Source organism: Colossoma macropomum, unplaced genomic scaffold (genome assembly GCF_904425465.1).
Source record: "Colossoma macropomum unplaced genomic scaffold, Colossoma_macropomum, whole genome shotgun sequence".
Taxonomy (NCBI): domain Eukaryota; kingdom Metazoa; phylum Chordata; class Actinopteri; order Characiformes; family Serrasalmidae; genus Colossoma; species Colossoma macropomum.
Window position 1 is genome coordinate 33,135,012 of NW_023494810.1, and position 17,614 is coordinate 33,152,625.

Below are 17,614 nucleotides of genomic sequence, written 5' to 3' on the forward strand. Positions count from 1 at the left end.
CCATACGTTTGTACTGAAGCCTCTGATCAGTAGATCAGATCCACCTGAGAGTCGTCTGACTTTGAGCTTCAAAGGAAGAATAAGACTTAAAAGAATCTGACCTTTACAGGCCGTAACATGGTCAGCGTCACACATTTGATTAGAAAGTGACCTAGAAAGAGTGCAGAATCTTCGTTATTGCTTCACTACTTCATTTCACTTGTTTACTTGTTTTGTTTTCTCAAAGATTGAAAAACACCAGTTTTCTCCCTTTGTTGTGATATCAGCACCCATCATCTCTCAGACCTTTCAAGTGTTTAAACCACTTTACAGGAAAAAAGTTAGGGTAAAGCGATTCTATTGTACTTGAGTTAAAGTAGAGACACCCAAGGTAAAATATTACTGCAGTAAAAGTAGAAGTTCCTCCCTTTAGACCTCCACTTGAGTAGAAGTACTAAAGTATTTGCCTTCAAATGTACTTAAGTATCAAAAGTAAAAGTACTAAAAGATTAATTATGGCTCTGATGTCCTATTATCATTTTTATAACAAGACTCGCTTCATTAACTCATTTTAGGTGAAAATACTCCAGTGTCTCTCTTGGTAAACCAGTCTTTTAATAGAGTCATTAATTAGTGACGCTGATGTCTATTAAAATTATCATAAGCACAAAACACTGAAGGTGAACAGTTTCCATCAGGTAGAACTGAGTGGCTCTGAAATAACCAAGCAAAGTTTCAGTTTAAGATTTATTTGCAGCTTAGTTTAAAGAAAAATTAGTTTAACCTTTTCAACTCCTTGAGACCACCAGTGGTTCCAAACCACACTTTGTCATATTCTTCATAACTTTCATATTTCATAAGCCACATTCTAAAGGTGGGGGTCATATGAGAGCTGTAACTGTCTTCTTTCCAGTCAAATAGATGGGTGATGTAATTTAAACCCTTATAATAAAAGAAGCTGAACTCACAATTTTTTTTTTCCTACTGAAAGTCGACCCATTTTTCCACAAATCTGGGCTATAAACTATAAACAGATGGCGTCTCTTCAGTGATCTGCTCTGTAAACATTATCTTTATAAAAAAATACAAAGAGCGTCTAAGATTTTTGGCTTTCAGCAGTAAATTGTAAGCATATAGCAATATGTGTGATCATAAAACACATGTTCTGTTAATTTGAGGGGTCAGATTAGAGTCAGATAAACTGAAGTGAGATTAGTCACAGTTAGATTAGCTAAAGTTAAAGTCAGTTCAACTAAAGTTAGATTAAAGTCAGTTCAGCCAAAGTTAGATTACACACCCACTCACACATAAACCTACACAAACACACAGAACTTATAAAACAAAAAAAACAACACTTTACATTTATTTCATGCAGTTACTGAATAATTTGCCTTAAGATTTATGCATGTAAATTCAGATGGACTAACTGAAATATACCCAGGAGAATAAAGCAGAAATAAGGGCTTTTTGCTCCTGCATTACAGTATTACAGACAGAAAAGGACAGGAAAGCTCTCTCTCAGCTCGCGGTTTGTTTTTGTGTGTGATTCATGCTTCAGGAAATCTCTCTTCACTTTCCTTCAAGGAAAGAATCCTGGCTCTGCTTTGAAGCCGGCGCTCATCCAGTGACGAAGCAGACTGACCTCAGAAGTTCGCTTTTTATTTAGCGGAAAAGCAAACAGTGTCTGACAGAAAGAGAGTTTATTTGGGTCAGCGAGGTCATGGGAGTCAATGAAGGGAGAGCAGGTAGGTCAGGACCTTTCAGCTTTGAGAGGTGAAGAGTTAGTGCTGTTAGTAGTTGGATGTTGTGTAAGTGTGTAATTACATCTTATTTATTCGGTTCTCATTCGGTTCAGTTCTGCACCTCAGAATCTGTTTGTTTTGGTGTCAAAAGGGAACAAAAACTTGGCCAAAATTTAAATAACGTTTCTTCTTCAAGGCAAAACAAGAATGTATTCGCAATAATAACTTTTCATCACATTCAGAAATAAAATATTTCTTTCTGCTCACAAACACAAATGTGGTTTGGACTGAAAGTTTGCAATCTGCACTTTCCACAGAGTTTCTCCACTCGTTTTAGTGAGCTGCGAGAAATAATTCCTATCCTAGGGTTTCAGTCGGGTGATTTTTCTGTTGTGGCCGCCATATTCGGGACCGAATTTCTGTCGAACGTAACTTGAGGTGAAAGATGGCTAAAATTCCTCTCCTTACTTTGGAAGAGAAAAACATCACCTCGACAGAGTCGATAAAACAGGCTGTGATCCTTATACAGTCTCCCCTGAACTTCTGGTCCCACTTAAACTGGCGGAAAGCTACCAAATTTTCCTGACATTTATATTGATCTCATACTCAGCCCCTCTTCCTGTTCTGGAGAGTCTCTCGGAGCATAGAAGCGCAGAAGCCCACCGGCTCTTCATGTCAGGGTGGGTAAAGGATCCCATGGTGTTGCATAAAGAGGAGAAACACTCCGTCATCATAGGAGGGTAACAACATCAGCTAATTAACACAGATGTGATCAATGCAGGCCTTTAGATAACTTTAACTGATGTTAACAGCCGAGAGATAAACAGTCGCCCCCTAACGGAGCTGCAGACCGCCGGTATAACTTCACTCTCTGTTTCTGATTTAAATGACGTTTGAATGGAGAAACATAAACGTTAAATATCAGACTGAACGTCGTGGGTCGGAAAACGACGTCGTGTTTCGACAGACGTGATTCTGTAAGTTTGCTAGTTCAGTTAGTTCAGAGTTCAGCTCCAGTCCTGAAACCCCTGCACTGCTTAACTGTGGTTTCCTGGTTAAAATACCTGATATTATCAGCTAATTAATCCCTTCTTGAGCTGAACGAGGTGAACAGCAGAGAGAAACACTGAACTATACAGTGCAGCGGCTCCAAACCTGGAGTTAAACACTGAATTAAAGGTCTGTGTGTCTCTCGACTTCTGTCACGTCTTGCAGGTGAATCATTCACAAAGCAGATTGAAGGCGTCGCGCAGTCTGTCCCTGATTCGCTCCTCAAAATGTCGGTGACTATACACTGTGATGTTACGCGAAACCCGAGAATGAAGCTACAGCACGGTTTGGTCAGCACTGAGGCTTCTAAGGGTTAAAAGTCTGTAGAGGAGAAATAGCGAGCGCTCAGACCTGCACTGCGATGGATCTGAGAGGGAAGCAGTAAAGAGGAGGTTCTGTTATTGCTGAATTATTCATATTTCAGGAGCAGCCGTGTGCCGGTGTGTTTGTTCTGGCAGAGGACAGGCTGCCGACGGGCTCACATGCACAACAAGGAATTTACACTGGACTGGGTATAAATAAAAACCATACATTCACTCAAACACACACACTCCTGGACTCCTCCTGGACTTCTTCCTGAGACAAAGACTCATCTGTGTTCTGGAGGTGTCCATTTGTGGCTCTGTGGGCTTCTAGAACAAACACCATCCTCGCCTTCAACAGCTCGAGTAGCACTCAGGCTCTGTACTGTGGTTACGGCTGGAGAGCACTTCGGAGGAAGGTGCCCCCGGCGTGAATTTCTAACCACTAGGGGGGGGTTATTAAGGGTCCTGAGTTGGGCTGTGTTCAAAATATCAACACGTGGGGCTCAGTGATAGGACAATATTTATCGCTATCGTGATAAATTACATAAAATTAGCTGTGTCCCAATTCAGGGGCTGCATCCTTTAAAGAGCATGGTCTATGAAGGTGTGTCCCTCAAGGGCTGTGTAGACCTGCGAAGGCTGAACCGAAATGAGACGGTCTGCTCTACGGTGGATTTCTTGTTTGCGTCGCAGCACCGCTGTCCCTGCGCTTACAGCTGCATCACGAAACGCCGCTCCTGTCAGGTTCTTTTAAAGTTCTTTAAAGATGGAGAAACTTTGATTTAATTTTATTTTTTTATTGTTTCATTTATTAGAGCTGGAGATGCTTCTTTCTGTTGCTTCCTTGCTCCCTAAAACAGAACGAAAAGTTTGTATAAGTTTTGCATCAAACCACACTGGCTTTTTTTAACATTTGTATCATTCACTATTCGACGTTTTAACCCAGTACTTACAGTTAAAGCCACCGTTGGGGCTTGAAAACAAATGTGAAAACAAAACAGCCCCAGTCCACTTTTGCTTTGCTTCATGGCGAAGACCTCAAGGCTCACCGTACACACAGCCACTGTTTTCAGCACTTGGCAGGTAAAAACAGACCAGGATAAAGCCTGTCGGTGTTCTGTGACAAGACAGCATATTAAAGTGTTACGATGCGAGAGCCCGCGTGATTTTACCGTGTTAAAGGCTCGTGCTGGGCGCGCGGCGCAATTTTCAGCTGCTTTCACACCGAACGCCGAATGAATGAAAATGCAGCGCTGCTCTTTCCAACACATTATTTCATTGCAGACGCGGCTTTTCCCCTGGTGGAGCTCAGTGAGGAGCATCGGCGAAAGATGGAGCTCACCGCGGCAGACACGCAGGGTCATTTTTCCAATTTTGCGCGATGCACTTAGGCCATGGTTTCAGCGTGGCCAATAGGAGAGCAGCAGGCGAGTCTGGTGGTTCCTCTCGCCACCTGAAAGGTCAGAGTTATCAGAGAACGCTGCCCACTTTGCGAGCACTGTGCACACCGTGAGTGCTGTGGTCTGAACAGGAAGTGGTCTGAGATCCCAAAGGACCATAAAGAAAACTGAGTCCTCTTTAAAGTTCACTTACATTGGGAACACAACAAGAACTCATTTGCAGTTGGTTCCCTTTCAGGTTCACTTTAACAGAACTAAGTTTGGTTCATTTGAACCTCTATTCCCCACGAAATTCAGCACCTACAGGTCTACCCCGTGGAGCAGCGCTGGCCTCGTTTTGGCCAAAAAGACGTCGTTTCGCCCCGTTTTTGTTTGAAGTAAACTGCCAGCTGAGGGTTTTTTCCCTGTCTGGAGATCAACAACACATGATTCATCCTTCATCTTGCTGAGCGTAGCAGCATTCGAGTCACTACATGTAAACGTTTGATGAATTTATGGAACAGGAGGAAGTGGTTGAATGGGAATGTGTGCGTGAGCATTATTTTAGGTCTCTAGCGACTCTACATAAAGGCAGATGATTAGGTCTATATTTACTGACGCGTATAGAAATAGACACATTCAGCGTGGCTCCTTCCTCATTAGCAGAGCAGCTGAGTTTGCTGTAAATGAGTTCTTTATAGATGAAGCAAAACATGACAGCTCAGCAAATTCAGCACTTCTCCTATTAGACTGAGCTCCGGTTCCTTTAGAGTTCCTAGAAATATTGTGTGTTGGTGTTGGTCTAACTTTAGTTAAACTGACTCTAACTTTAGCTAATCTAACTCTAATCTAACTGTGACTAATCTCACTTCAGTTTATCTGTCTCTAATCTGACTTTAGCTAAACTAACTCTAATATAATGTTAGCTAAACAAACTCTAACCTAACTGTAGCTAAAATCTAATCTAATGGTGACTAACTTTAATCTGACTCGAATCTAACTTTAGTTAAACTAATTCTAACCTAAGTGTAGCTAATCTAACTCTAATCTTACTTTAGCTAATCTATCTCTGTAATATAACTCTAATGTAATATAACTAACCTAACTCTAGCTAATCTAATTCTAATCTAACGGTGACTAACTGATATGCGACTCTAATCTAACTTTAGCCAATCTAACTTTAATCTAACTTTAGCTAATCTAACTCTAATCTAACTAACTATGAATAACTCTAACTGTAGCTAATCTAACTCTAATCTAACTGTGAATAACTAACTGTAGCTAATCTAACTAGCTAATTTAACTTGAACTAATCTAACTAATCTAAATGTAGCTAATCTAACTCTAACTATGAATAACTAACTGTAGCTAATCTAACTCTAATCTAACTGTGAATAACTAACTGTAGCTAATCTAACTAGCTAATTTAACTAATCTAACTAATCTAACTTTAGCTAATCTAACTCTAATCTGTCTGTGACTCTAACGTTGACTAATCTAACTCTACCTATAAACTAACAAATCGAATTCTCTGCCTAATCAAATTCTAAGGTCTCCTCTAATTTCTTCTTATTATAACCAGTTAATCCAACACTATTCTAACTCTAACTTAAATCTCAGTAATGGAACTCTGACTGACTAACATTTATAATCTCTGTTAAAACTCTAGTCTCATCTAATCTAATGTCAGATCCTATTTTATCTGGTTTAATCTAGTTTAATCTAACTCAGATCTCTAAAAAGGCAGTAATCGGACTCTGTCTGAAGTCTCTGATTGTGTAAAGTACAGAAACACAGCTGTCAGTATGAGAGCGGATTATTTTGCAGGTGTTTCTTTAATCACTGGGGTGGTCGAGCTGAGTGACGGGAGAGTTCAGCTCACACAGCAGTGTTTTAATGTGGGAAGTGTGTGTGTGTGTGTGTGTGTGTGTGTGTGTGTGTGTGTGTGTGTGGAATTGAATGACTAAGTGAGGATGAAACAGAGTATGTAAGAGAGAAAGTATGTGAGAGAGAGAGAAAGTGTGGAAGGTGCCGTAGGAGTGTGAGAGAGAGAAAGAGAAAGAGTGTGTAAGACTTTTTAACGCATTAAATGCATGAATAGAGTTCATGCCTGCGGAAGAGAAGCCTTTAGGCCTAAGCTGTGGCCTTAAGGTACATCAATCTTATGGTGTACTGCAGTGTTCAACACGCATGGTTTAAAAACAGCCACGTTTACGTGTAATAATCCGACTAATAGCTCAATCGGAATAGTCTAGTCTGATTGAGGTCATTCAGAATACAGTTTCTATCCGACTGATCGAGGCGGGTAATCCTGTAAATAATCTGTTAAATAGAAGAATAATATCCATGTAAACGCCTGTATCTGATTACATTCCCTATCGGAAAGTTTAAGTCCGTTCTGATCATGTTCGTCACGTCATAGTGAGAGTTTATACCGTTCAACATGGCGGAGCAGAAACTGGTCTGCAGAGGAGACGAAGTTTATGCTCTGATCTTTAAAAGACGGCGGTGGGACGGACGTCCAGCTTATGTGTCTCAGAACACGACGTCTTCCTCTCGGCCTTCTTTAATAAGGACATGTGAAGGACGTTTTCCTGAGTCTGACATCATTTTAAAGTGATTAAAAACACAAGCACTGCTCACTGCTGCTCATCTCACTCTGACTGGACTCACGTGATGCTGGTTGTCATGTTAACGTCCACACTAAGCAGTTCTCTACGCATGAGCGTAATTTTGGATCTGATTACTTGTAGTGAGCATGTAAACGGAGATTTTCATCAGATTGTTGAGTAGAGTGAGAATAAACACCTCAGTCAATCAGATTGGCAAAAATCTTCGCGTGTAAACACAGCCAGCATGTTTGATTACTTCAGAAAATGCTAAACCAACTTCTAAGACTGAACTTGGGAGGTGTGTCTGCAGGTTTCTTTGAGAAGCTGAGTTTTCTGAAAAGAATGGAAGCTGGAATAAAAGGAAAGAGTGACTCACTGAACACTGAACAAAAGATTGGTATGTTTAGTTGTTGAAGGTTTTTTGGGTAATGCTCTGTTAAATGTGTTTTCTGTGTGTGTGTGTGTGTGTGTGTGTGTGTGATCAGTGATAGGAGTGAATGGTGATTCACAGCAGCAGAATGTGAGACCAAAAATGTTCCTTTCCAAGACAATGAAACACACCCATGTACACTAATGAGGTGTGTGTGTGTGTGTGTGTGTGTGTGTGTGTGTGTGTTGCTCCTGGCCAGTAGCACTGACTTCACTCTGATGGGAAACATGCAGAGAGAATCCCAGAAATCATGTCATTTTCCACCCTGTGTGCAGATTTGGGTGTATCTGTGTCACCCTGTGTGGGATACAGCAGTTAGCTCCGCCCACACAATCTGATTGGTTAAAGTGTTCCACCTAGTAGAGGGCAATATAGCCAAAATCATGCTAAATAATAAAGCAGTAAGCCACAAGAGGCCATGGGTTACTACGATTTTGTCACCAGAAAAGGGTGTTGTTAGGCACGACGTGAAGCTTTTATAAAATGGCAGCCAACATAAAATATATTAAAATACAAAAGGTTTTAGATAATTATTTAAGTTATTATTAATAATAATCGACATGAACATGTATTTCCGCCAAGAAATGTAGTTCCTTTAGAATACAGTATCGTTGCCAAGCAGCCATGGACCGCTGAATGAGAAGAACACTCGGTCGCCCATCACTGTGAACTGCAGACATTTCATGATTTTTTTAAAAACTTTTTTTGTACAACAGTGAACATATGATAACACAGCACTGTTTAATGTGAATACTTTCAGTTTATAAGTACTTTTTGGTCACCAAATTACCACCGCGAGTCGTCTGCCAGTCTGACGACGCCACTTTTCTCACACTGGGGCTGAATCTCAAACGCCTCCCTGCTCCCTACATAGTGCACTACGTAGGAGTTTAAATACTGACTCCTGCAGCCCAACAGAGCAAAATATCACTAAAAAATGGTCATTTGGGATTCATCCACATTCAGACTCGACAAGCAGTGCAGTATTTGAGAGCTGAAGCTAGAATTTCTAAACTTAATGTTACACAGCTCACTATTTAGGGAATACAGAGTCGTTTGGGATTCAGCCTGGGTTTGACGCCACTTCTGACTGAAACACGGACATTTGAAGCGTGAGAGACATTCAGGTGACATTTTTAGACTTTTATACTGCCGTTTTACAGTTAATCATACCGTAGGTACTTTAATCCAAGCCTGTGATATTAATGATGGAGTTGTTAGGCAGTTTGCTATCTTTTAGCCTGTTATCTAGCTAACCAGCCCAGTTCTACTGAGGAAGATAAACTGTCAGCCCCTCAGTTTAAACAAAAACGGGTTCTTGCTTCATCAGTACCCTCGGTGCTCCATGCGAGCAGCATTAGAGTCAAAGGCTAAAGTACAACTAACGTAACGCGCCGGGTTGTTCGCCCTGGGTGAAGATCGAACTCACAACCTTTGTGATGGTGAACTGGAGTGCTAGGAACAAACCACCCTGCGGACACTAGAGGGTGGTCTCAAGTGCAGAGCAACAGGGTCTCGAGGGGAAAGTTTAACTTTAGAAAAAAGGGCTAAGTACTTGGGGGAAAAACAACCAAAACAGTTTTGAAAGGAATAAGAACTCGAATAGAAACAAAATAAACAAAGAGAGGTAGTGGTCGGGGGGAGGATCGAACCCTTTATCTTTACGTTGCATGACCAGCGCGTTGTACCGCGGCCAAACTACCAACGAAGCCAACTGACGGCTTTATGGATAATATTCTCGAAGCACTGAGAGCTACTTGAAACAAAAACACAATGCTCTTTACTCTTTGACTGAGAGCTTTTAGAACAAACAGAAGGATATTTTTTTATTTACTAGAAGTGCACTAAGACAAGGACTGGAGGAACATGCAAGAGTTTGTTTTTTTTTAATACTTGCACGGGAGAGTACCTCAAGAGAGGCAACACTTGAGACTTAAGATTGTTTACCGAAATTACGTGCACATGGCAGCATAAACTCAAGACTGAGCGGAAAGAAGCATGTGAGCACCTCTTAAGTGAGGCGCCCACAGCTGTTACTGCTCTGCCCTAATTACCGTGTCCTGGCTTTTGGTCTCCGCCTAGTGGCCGGAGCTGACCTAGCTGGCCGCCTGGACGTTACACCTATTTCTGTTTGTTAATAGTGGATTTTTATTCTGGGATGTCCCTTTACGGTTTAATAAGAACCATTTTTATCATCTGAAATATTTTTATTGTGAAAAACTGAACGATATATATATAGATAAACCTGTCAGTGTTGCTTTTTAACACTAGCCCCGCAGGCTTGGCAAAACCGGTGTGTTCTGAACGCTCATCTACTCCCTCACACCCCCGATTCAGGAAATATCATGGTCATTCTGTTTTCAGTACCAGCTGGCCTGTGGTTTGTTTCATGATAGGCCCAGAGACCACAGTGTTGTCTGATGGAACTGAGCTGGTAATGTTGGTAGACCACCTTGGTCATGCTGATCTTGCTGGTAGACCACTTTGGTCAAATTGGTCATGCTGGTTGACCAGTGACACCATTAAAAACAAAAACACTCGTCGTTTTTGTCACACAGCTCAACCTGCTCAATCCGGCCGAGCTGTTTTTCAGCAAGACAGTTGTGTTTTCACATGTGATGCTGAAAATGAAACATGTATATCAGATTAACAGTGTAGCTGCACTGAATATCCTGACTGTTGAGCTAAAATGTAGGTCTCTCTCTCTCTCTCTCTCTCTCTCTCTCTCTCTCTCTCTCTCTCTCTCTCTCTCTCTCTCAGGTGGACCTGATCTCCACTATAGGTGAGAGTGTGTCTCTGGGGGCTGCTGGTGTGATCTTCTGGGGCGACTCCATCTACGCCAGCAGTAACGTACGACTCTCCCTCTCTCCACACGACAGCTGATCATAATGTCTTTATATTTACAGTGAAGCGGACACAGTAATCTAATAGTGAAATAAGGTTAATGCTGCTTTTAGATGTTTCTAAGTGTGTGAAATATCACAGAAAGTGGTGTTTAAAAGTGACGTCACTTAAATTATAAATTATTCAGTAACTGCTATGAATTAATTGGTGTTTACTACAAATAATTCAGTATCTATTATGAATTATTCAGTACCTACTATGAATTATTCAGTATTTACTATAAATTATTTAGTATCTACTATGAGTTCTTCAGTATCTACTATGAATTATTCAGTACCTACTATGAATTATTCAGTATCTACTATAAATTATTCAGTACATACTATAAATTATACAATACCTACTGTTAATTATTCAGTATCTACTATGAATTATTCAGTATCTGCTATGAATTATTCAGTATCTAACACAAACATGGCACAGACACACAGCCACCCTAATTACATGCCTAAAATTTTTCCAAATGTAAAAAAAGTCTGTTTTAAGCGTTTAAATAGACGGATCCCGTTTACTGTGACTGTTTACTACACTTCTGTTTATTAAACCCCCTTAACCTTACTGTTTACCAGACTCCATTCTTTCTATTTTTATTCATTTAGTCATGACTAATAAATTATTCTGTATCTAATCATAATTATTGTATAACTGCTATGAATTATACATTAACTACTGTGAATTATTCATGAACTGTTATTGCTGTTTTTTCAATAACTGCTATGAATTATTCAATAACTGCTATGAATAATGTTTTATCTACAGTAAATTATTCAGTGGTGTTGGAACTAAAGTGTGGACCCTCTTTATGTTTTAAAGAGTTAAATGTGCTTTATGAACTTTTCCTTGATTGTGTCTGCTGTGTGTCCTGCTGTGCTGCAGGTCATCTGTTCCAGTCTGAGTGATTACCTGCGCGACTCGCTGGGCCGTTACCTGCTGAACGTGTCCTCGGCGGCGGAGCAGTGCAGCCGGTTCCTGTGCGATTACCATGGGCGCTGCCTGCGCAGACGGCCCGACACCGACACCTACCTGCACCTGAGTGCAGCCACTCACAAGCTGGAGCTGCAGGGTGGCCGGCTGGTGGTGCGCGGTCAGATGGGGCCGGAGGAGCAGGCCAGGCTGCGGGAGGACTTCCAGTGCCAGTGCTACACCGGGTACAAGGGCCCAGGCTGCAGCCAGAAAGAGAGCCGAAACGGAGCTGAATCTGCCCGGACCGCTCACTGTACCAGCCTGCAGGGGGCGCTGGTGCTCACGCTCATGCTAGTGCTGGGATTTCTGCAGTGAGGAGCGGAGAGACGGGGTGTTAGAGAAGCAGCACTGCGGAAACGATAGAGAATCCTTCACGCTGGAATCCAGGTGGTTTGATGGTGCCTTCACGTGTTCGTCGGATATTTCCCGCCTGCAAAGTCGTAATTATGAACTTGGAAATGTAAAGGATATCAGGAAGCTGTTTGGGAAAACTTACTTTTGACGAAACTGGATAAACTGGCCTTGAATTCGTTTATCAACAACAGTTGTGTGCAAAAGATTGGTCAGAAACACGTTTTGTTAATTTTCTACGTGAAAATAAGTTAAAACATCCTCTACAGCGAAAACATTTTAAAGCGCAATTACTGTTTATTTGCTTAAACATACTGGAAAAACAAATAAAACATGAAATGTGGCCAGTGCAGAAGTTAGGGAACATTTCTATCAATTAAAAAAATGTATTGAAAATTTTAACCAAAATTTTGCAGAAGATGCTAGTTTTAAGTTTATTTCCTGCAGAGGAAACAAATATTTACTGCGAAAATCAACAAAACGTGTAATTTTTTATTTTTTGGGGGATGTTCGAACTTTTGCATACAACTGTAAATACGGCTTCAGTTGGCTACAAACTACAACGTGATAATTTGAATAAAATGCAGTGCACAAAGAGTGGAACCTTAAATTGCTAGCCGAGCCTATTTGATGAATCCCCCGCTAACGTTAGCTCGTAGCTAGCCTGATCTGTTTCGCTCTCTTTTTAGCGTTTTCCCTACATACTAAAAATGTGCACAGTGCAGCTAATAATTACAAATGTAAGTAAATGCCTGTTGCATAATTGGTGATTATAAAACGTAAATTAAATTTGGAAAAGTAAACAGTCGCCCTTCTTATCGACCACTGAAAATGGCCGTTACTTCGCTAAGACAACAGGGTACAGATTGAAAACAACTTGAGTTTTAAAATTAAAGTGTTTCCAAAGCTTCCGCTTGTAATCACGACTTTAAAGGACGCTAATGCTCAACTGTTCAGGTCAGGAAGTCGTGTTTACGGTAATTCCGGTGACACGTGAAAGCAGCACGAGCCCTGGATGTGATGTAAATAAACATGGAGCGAAAGCGGAGAAGAAACATGGAGACACGATACCAACTTGTAGAGAGCAGAATTCCCGCTCTGTAATAATGTTAATAACTTTTGGGTTTCTCAAACACTAGAGGGCGCTCCCGAGCGAGTCCAGAATGAATGGGTTGATATGGAGCATTTGAGCAAAATCATAGTTTATAAATGCTTAAATGTTTTTAATGTAAAAGAATACAATCATGTCCTGAACACAAAACAGCATACAACATTTTAACACTGCTGTTATATTTATAAGAGCTTTTAAACTCGAGTTATAGGAGTTTAAAACGGCGCCTCATGTACGTTCATGACGTCAGTGAGCGCGAACAGCCAATGAGCTGCTCCGCTCGCCAACCAATCAGCACTCGGTAGCAGTAATGTTAGCGTCCTGCTGCCCAAAACCTGTTTGCTGTAGAAAAAGGAAACATACAGGAGAGTTTTCTTTGCTTTTTTAGTGAAATTCATCCTTCTACTGTCTAAAACTAAAGGAAAGCTCTGGTTCAGTGATTAGAAACTATTTTAACTTTTCATTTTTAGCCGTTTAGCTCCATTTACTCCCATTGAGGACTCGCTTGCGGCGCCCTCTGCTGCTTTGCAGTCCTGTTTTTGATATAACAGTGGAAATAGGAAGTGGCCAGGCTCCTCATAAACCAGCTCTCACAATACCTGCTGCTTTTGAGCATTTTAGTGTAGTGCTCCTCGCCGCCTGCTGCACAGGAGGATGAACTACAAGAAAAAAAGATTTTACACTGTGCCTGAAACGATGGATTGAGCTTGTTTGAGCGTTGAGTGTTTATGTCCCTGTATTATGATGTGCGCTTGGCAGTGTCGTCTGTATTCGGGTCAAACAAGTTTTTAAGTATTTTTGAAACATGTTTTAATCTTTGGGGTTATGTTTATTGTTTTGCCTTATCCTACACGATCAGGTCGCGGCGTGTCCGTAGGCGGCGCACAGTTAAGGCCTACCGCACGCAGCGGATGCAATACTAAAGACACAGACCGAGCAACTCTAAAGCTTCACCCAAAGCCTCCGTCTGACCACTGCTGGATGGTGTGATGGACGTTTCACAGGTTTCTGTTTCATCCACTAAAGCACAGACGTTTCGCATCAAATCGTGTTTTTTCCATTTCACTAAATTTCATTGTGATATTGTTTTTTTTTGCGGTGGGAACAAACTGGAAGGTGTTACGATTGTTTTTATTTTATATATAACGTCATTGTAGTTTTGTGAAGTTGTCTGTTGGAAAACGGTGATGTTTCAGTGTGTCTGTGTGTGTTGATGGATGTTTTTGCGATTTTGTTTTATTAGTGCCTCATAAAACGATTTGCCTCGTTCAGCGTAAAGAGACATTCACGGTATTACTTTATTACAAACCAGGCAAAAACACCAAAAGCCCTTAAGTTGCTTACTGTTGAAGTTTTTCAAGCCAAATTCTGAGTTTTTTTAACCAAAGTGAACATTTCTGTGTGTGGTGCAGTGCAAGGGCTCCTGTTTTATATGTTGGTGAGAATCCAAAGGACTGTAACTGTGTTTTATTATTATTATTTTCTACAATTAAAACAAGGGTTTGATAGTTGTGATGTTATTTTATTTCCATGTGTGAACTAAACATGTTCTGCATATAAGTGCCTAGAATTTTTGTGTGTAGTTTAATATCAGTGGCTTGTAATAAAAGATGAATAGTGACTCTTCTTCCAAGCCACTAATTATCAGTACTTTATCAGCTCGAATTTTGCTGGTGCTTGTAAGTCTGTGAGATTTCAACATGTACTGATATATCAGTCGTGCCCTAATGTGGGACTAATGGGGCTCTGAGGAAAAGTGCTGCATTTTAATTGACTTGATTCAGATGTGCACATCATTTCCACATGAATAAAACACATTTATAGGAAAATAAACACACTTAAATGGTGATACTGGAGTCGTATGTCTGTTGCCAGATATTTACTGACAAATAAAACTTGGACAGATGTTTAAAATATAACCGATACATCATACCGATAATTTATGATGAACTTATTGAACGCTGGAGGAGCAGAATGTGTAGGTGACGCTGGGCTACTGCACTAAAATATATAAATTCTATTTGTTATATTGTTTTATTTCTCTGTAATGATAATCCAGATGGATACAGTCCCCGTTTCTACATTTTCTACAATGGTGACGGCGGCAGTGAACTCACTAAGAGCAAGAAGAGGAAACCTTGAGAGGATCCAAGACTCAAAAGGGGGAACCCATCCTCCTCTGGTCAACACCGGATAGCAAACATTAAAACAAGCGCAATATGAGCAGAGAATAAGGTTTAATATTAGTGTAAAATATTAAAATACATAAAGGGGGGAAAAGCAGGAGAAGCAATGGCTCTGATTAAAACTACTTTTTTCAAAATAGAACATTTGTGTTACTTTTTATTGCGTATTATTACTATTATTATTAATGTTATAGAGTATTTTTTTCCACAGCTGAATCAGATTTGTAGGTAAAAATAAAATAATCCTCCTTTACAGTAAAATAAAGCTCTGCTGATCATTCAACACAGTTTAACAATAAATGATCTTAAACTCTGGAGTTAATGTAGAACTGCTGATTCACCCTTCAACCCTGAAGATCAGCTCAGACTGCTGGTCACCATAGCAACACAGACAACAGTCTCGCCTAGTTAGTAGCCAACGAAACGACAAAGAGAGAGATTTAAGATGAACATCGATAATTTGGAGATTAATGGACTTATTTGTGTTTATAATCACTCCAGCTGGTTTCCTGATACGTTTAATCTGCAGTGAGAAACTGAAACACTAAAAAGTCGTGAGGCTGAAGTCGCTTTCTCCTTCGCCAGCTTCTTGTTCGAATTTTCCCGTTCCACCTTAAATGGTGCAGCAGTTACATTCCAGCACCCCAGGCACCATTTAAGGTGGAACGGGAAAATTTTAACAAGAAGCTGGCGAATGCGAAGCGACTTCAGCCTCGTAAAAAGACGAACGTTGAGACATTTTACAAGAAACTGTTCCACTTTTGAGGAAAAGTTTCCTGCTGGAGATGCGAGAAAAGCAGCTATAGCTGAGCTAAAGCTTAAAGCAGAGCAAAGTCAGTCTGTGTTTTCGTTTATATTATATTTTTTATCCTATACTAGAACATCAGCACATACTGAGACACATTTACAGCCAAGATGGTGAAATGGACATAAAATGTTGTGGCTCCCAAAGTGGTTTGATTTTTGTTGAAATGGGACAAAATGGCTCTTCTTAACGTTTGGGTTGCGACTCCTGGCCTATCTCATTCAAGAATAAGCAGAAATCAAGAGTCGAGCACTGCCAGGCCTGAAACTGTAGTCTGTGATCAGTGATTGAGCTGTTTGCCTTACCTGCTACAGAAGTGTGGATCACTGACAGTTAGAAAGTAACTATACGTCACATATACAGTTATATAAGCTTCAACCTGCTAAGTATGTTTAATTCATTTTCTCGAGTCAGTACATTTGCATGATTTTTAAGTTAAATCAACTAATTTAAGTTTACAGTATATAATCAAATTCAGTTATTATTCCATTTTTGCTGATATTTGCTTCTTTCTCCGCAGGCCGGTGTCACTCACCACCCCAGAACTTTTGGGTTTTCCAGTTTCCGGTAGCTTTCCATGCAGGCGAGCTGTTCACTTTTGCTCTAGTTTAGTTTTTTCTGTTTTCTGGGATCCGTCCTGATTCCAAGGGGGTAATCGGACAGTGCCAAAGGCAACATTACTGGCCTGGCAGGACAGAGAAAGCTTTGTTTTATAACTCAAACCAGATTCGGAGTCTCAGCTCTGTTTCAGATCTCCTCAGTCCGCCCCCACTTATTCACCCCCCACCCCCCCACTGAGAACCTCCCTGTCCACTGCATATTGTACTTGCACTGCAATGAGTAACAGCGCTCAGCTGGAGGTTACAGGACACTGTATTCGTCCTAAAGTAGTGAAGGATTCTGATTTCTGAGCCCTTAGAATTAGAAAAACGCACATTACGCTCACATTTCAAATGAGTTGTGTTCATGTCAGAGAGATTCTGAGTGGTTTGGTGTGAAATGGTTCAGATGTCTTTACAGTGGTGGTGATAGGAACCAGGGGTCGCCATGACTACAACACAAATATAGACATTTTATTTACTATCCAGAACCACCAGTGAACCTACACGAGTCTTCTGAGTTTGGAATGTATGGAATGTTGATGATGGAAAATAGTGGAAAATCTGAAATATTAAGTTTTCTTTGGGGACTATTTTGCCTCACAGCGCCCTGCATGTATCCCTCCACCATGAATGGAGTTTAAGTTCTCTAAACTATCATAAAACGGTGTCTCAGTCATCAGGCAGTGAATTCATAACCATTTCATGTAGGAACTTTCTGTGAGGAGCTTTCACTGCTGTGCAGAATTGAACACACTGCTTTATTTGATATATGATACAACTCATCAGCAGAAAGAGAGAAAACTCCTTATATCTATATAGTAGATATAGGGTTGATTACTTGTTTGAACATTGTTTTTAATCTATACAAAATGGCCTTCTTGATGAATTGGCAGTGATTAGTCAACCATTTTATGATAATGGATGATTATTGTGTGTGTTAGTGTTAGTGTGTTAGTGTGTTAGTGTGTGTTGTGCTGGTCTGAGTGGATCAGACACAGCAGTGCTGCTGGAGTTTTTAAACACTGTGTCCACTCACTGTCCACTCTATTAGACTCTCCTACCTTGTCAGTCCACCTTGTAGATGTAAAGTCAGAGCCGATAGCTCATCTGCTGCTGCACAGTTTGTGTTGGTCATCCTCTAGTCCTTCATCAGTGGTCACAGGACGCTGCCCACAGGACGCTGTTGGCTGGATAT

General features: G+C 40.7%; 1 protein-coding gene across 3 annotated transcripts in view; it reads left to right on the forward strand.

The window, feature by feature from the left end:
• hyal2b (hyaluronidase 2b) overlaps positions 1 to 12,893 on the forward strand; it is a 35,899-nt gene extending 23,006 nt beyond the window's left edge. For all 3 annotated transcript variants that reach the window (XM_036559720.1, XM_036559719.1, XM_036559718.1), the window contains 2 exons: positions 10,258 to 10,347; positions 11,278 to 12,893. In XM_036559720.1, coding sequence (XP_036415613.1) covers positions 10,258 to 10,347; positions 11,278 to 11,679 — 492 coding nt within the window. In that variant the 3' untranslated portion in view covers positions 11,680 to 12,893. The remainder of the gene's footprint in view (positions 1 to 10,257; positions 10,348 to 11,277) is intronic.
• Positions 12,894 to 17,614: the final 4,721 nt, after the last annotated feature.